At 44.6% G+C, this 2,516-nt stretch overlaps 1 protein-coding gene across 1 annotated transcript in view; it reads left to right on the top strand.

Moving 5' to 3' along the window:
* Window positions 1-1,537, top strand: part of SARC_11400 (hypothetical protein) — a gene marked incomplete at both ends in the record, with an annotated part of 4,469 nt that extends 2,932 nt beyond the window's left edge. The window contains 3 exons of the mRNA XM_014294514.1: window positions 249-580; window positions 990-1,106; window positions 1,395-1,537. Coding sequence (XP_014149989.1) covers window positions 249-580; window positions 990-1,106; window positions 1,395-1,537 — 592 coding nt within the window. The remainder of the gene's footprint in view (window positions 1-248; window positions 581-989; window positions 1,107-1,394) is intronic.
* Window positions 1,538-2,516: the final 979 nt, after the last annotated feature.

The following is a 2,516-nucleotide window of genomic DNA, read 5'->3' as shown; positions in this document are numbered from 1 at the left end:
TGTATGTATATATATATATTTCTTGCATGGCCCTACAAAGGAAACGCTCGTCCAATTCCACACTTCAGTATTAAGTGTAAATTATACCACAGTAAAGGCGTGTGACACATATACCACCCGTCCAACGCATCACTTACACACACGCACGCGTATCAAATGTCATCCGATCAGATGCACTGCATAAGACCCACTCCACACACACGTGTCTGTACATAGAACTGACTCGTTATCATCCGGTTACTGTGCAGGACGTTTGATCTCAGTCGACCCGTCTCTCACACACACACACACTTGCCACGCGAGCACAACCAAATGCTGCGGAGCCCCGGAACAGAACCCGAAACCCAAGAAAAGGGACCGGAGGGTCGAAAATATGCACCCGTTAATGAAAAAGGGACAACCGAGCACACTGCATCTGATCTGTGGCAAAAGGCCGACCACACCTTCGTGTTCAACCGGCACCTGCTACACCCGTTTGCGAAGGAGGGCGTGACGGAATGGTGCCAGCCAATCATTCAGGGCTATTTTATCCGCCGCAAGTTCCCATTGGGCCAGGAGAAGGATACGCCAAAGGAAGAGTGTAGGTGTACTGTCTATCTGGTGATGCACGATATCGATTGTCCTTGAAATGAAACGTCCAGTACATGCACCCGCACCAGCACGTCTCGATTACAATCGTACGTACGTACCTACGTACGTATACATCAGACGACTCAGGTGAAACGGGTGAGCTGTGTGTGACTTGTTGCGGTGGAGACTGGTTTCCCCTCGGGGCTGTGTTGAAAGCGTGTTTCAAACACGCAGCTTTGGGCGGACTGGTGCGATAGTACGACAATACGACAATATATCAACGTTAACTAATACGGCAATACGACAATATTTTACCGTTAACTAATACAATACGACCATATCTTACCGTTAACTAATACGACAATACGACAATAAATTACCGTTATTTGATACGAAAATACGACAATACGACCATACAGCACCGTGTGAATCCGATACCGAAGCTGAGGAGCGAGACGAGATTCTATTTGCGAGATCACCTGTACCGCCTGACGACGAAGCACCGCCACTCACAGAGGCAGAGGCCCAAACATACGGTACGTGGCAGGTGGTTCATTTGTAGTCACTGATATACGTTTAACGGATAGCAAATGTGTGTGGCTTGGGGGTATCAGCTGAGGTTGAAGCTAGCGGTAACTTGTTTAACTGTCTTTCGAATGGAATATTAATAATGGGTTCGATAATTCTGCATTGATAACAACCAATCCTGATACGTCGCGAAGGAAGTAGGTTTAAATTTTACCAGATATGATTGGATCCGAATATAGAAGCCAACCCGTTACTGTCCTCTATCTCACACCTTATATATATATATATATATATAGTCGCAGAGGAAGAACAGGCTCAGATACACTTGTCCCTGTTTGCACGGCGCAGCAGTTACCGCAACGGTCTGCGGTTTAAGAAACGGGGCATAGATCTGGAGGGACATGTGGCCAACTATGTCGAGACAGAGCAGATAGTCGAGGTAGGTAACGGTAGGTAACTACACGTATAGACGTAACTGATAGTCGAGGTAGGTAACGGTAGGTAACCACACGTATAGACGTAACTGACAGTCGAGGTAGGTAACGGTAGGTAACCACACGTATAGACGTAACTGATAGTCGCGGTAGGTAACGGTAGGTAACCACACGTATAAACGTATCTGATAGTCGAGGTAGGTAACGGTAGGTAACCACACGTATAGACGTAACTGATAGTAGAGGTAGGTAACGGGAGGTAACCACACGTATAGACGTAGGTACAAGTTACTTCACCGTTGACAAGATTGTATACATACAGCGTGTGCATGTTGGTGTGTGTGTGTGTGTGTATTAGTGCGTATGCACGCGAGTGTAAGTAGTACATGTAGTGCTCTGCTTAGCAACAGTATTTGGGTATGTTGCTTAGCAACAATACTTGGATATGTTGCTTCGCAACAGCATTCGAGTATGATTGCAGGGTGGATATGCCCAAATGATATGTTTGGGCGTGTGTTAAATTGGTGTTTTTAGTTATGTTCAAATGTTCAAATGGGTGTATGGGTATGTATGTGTGGATGTCCGCCAACACACAGCCGTACCCAATACAAATACGTTTGGGATTGTTTGTTGAGTGTGTGCTCAGGTATATGTGAGTGAGTGAGTGTGACTATCCGTAAGCCATGCACAAGTCGCTACCACGACTATGACTGACGTTCGAGTGTGTATACATGACATATAAAACACCCGAATTTTCCACACATCTTCCAAGACTATACAGAGATAACAAAAAAAATCATATACACATACGAACTCCATACACAAACAGGTTCCAAAACCCCCCATACACAAACAGGTTAAAAAAAAACCCATACATAAACAGGTTAAAAAAACCATACATAAACAGGTTAAAAAACCCCCCATACATAAACAGGTTAAAAAAATCATACACAAACAGGTTAAAAAAAACCTCATACATAAACA

The sequence above is a fragment of the Sphaeroforma arctica genome (assembly GCF_001186125.1).
Source record: "Sphaeroforma arctica JP610 unplaced genomic scaffold supercont1.1668, whole genome shotgun sequence".
NCBI classification, from domain to species: domain Eukaryota; class Ichthyosporea; order Ichthyophonida; genus Sphaeroforma; species Sphaeroforma arctica.
The sequence above is the reverse complement of the archived record's forward strand: the minus strand, read 5'-3'. Positions and strand labels throughout refer to the sequence as shown.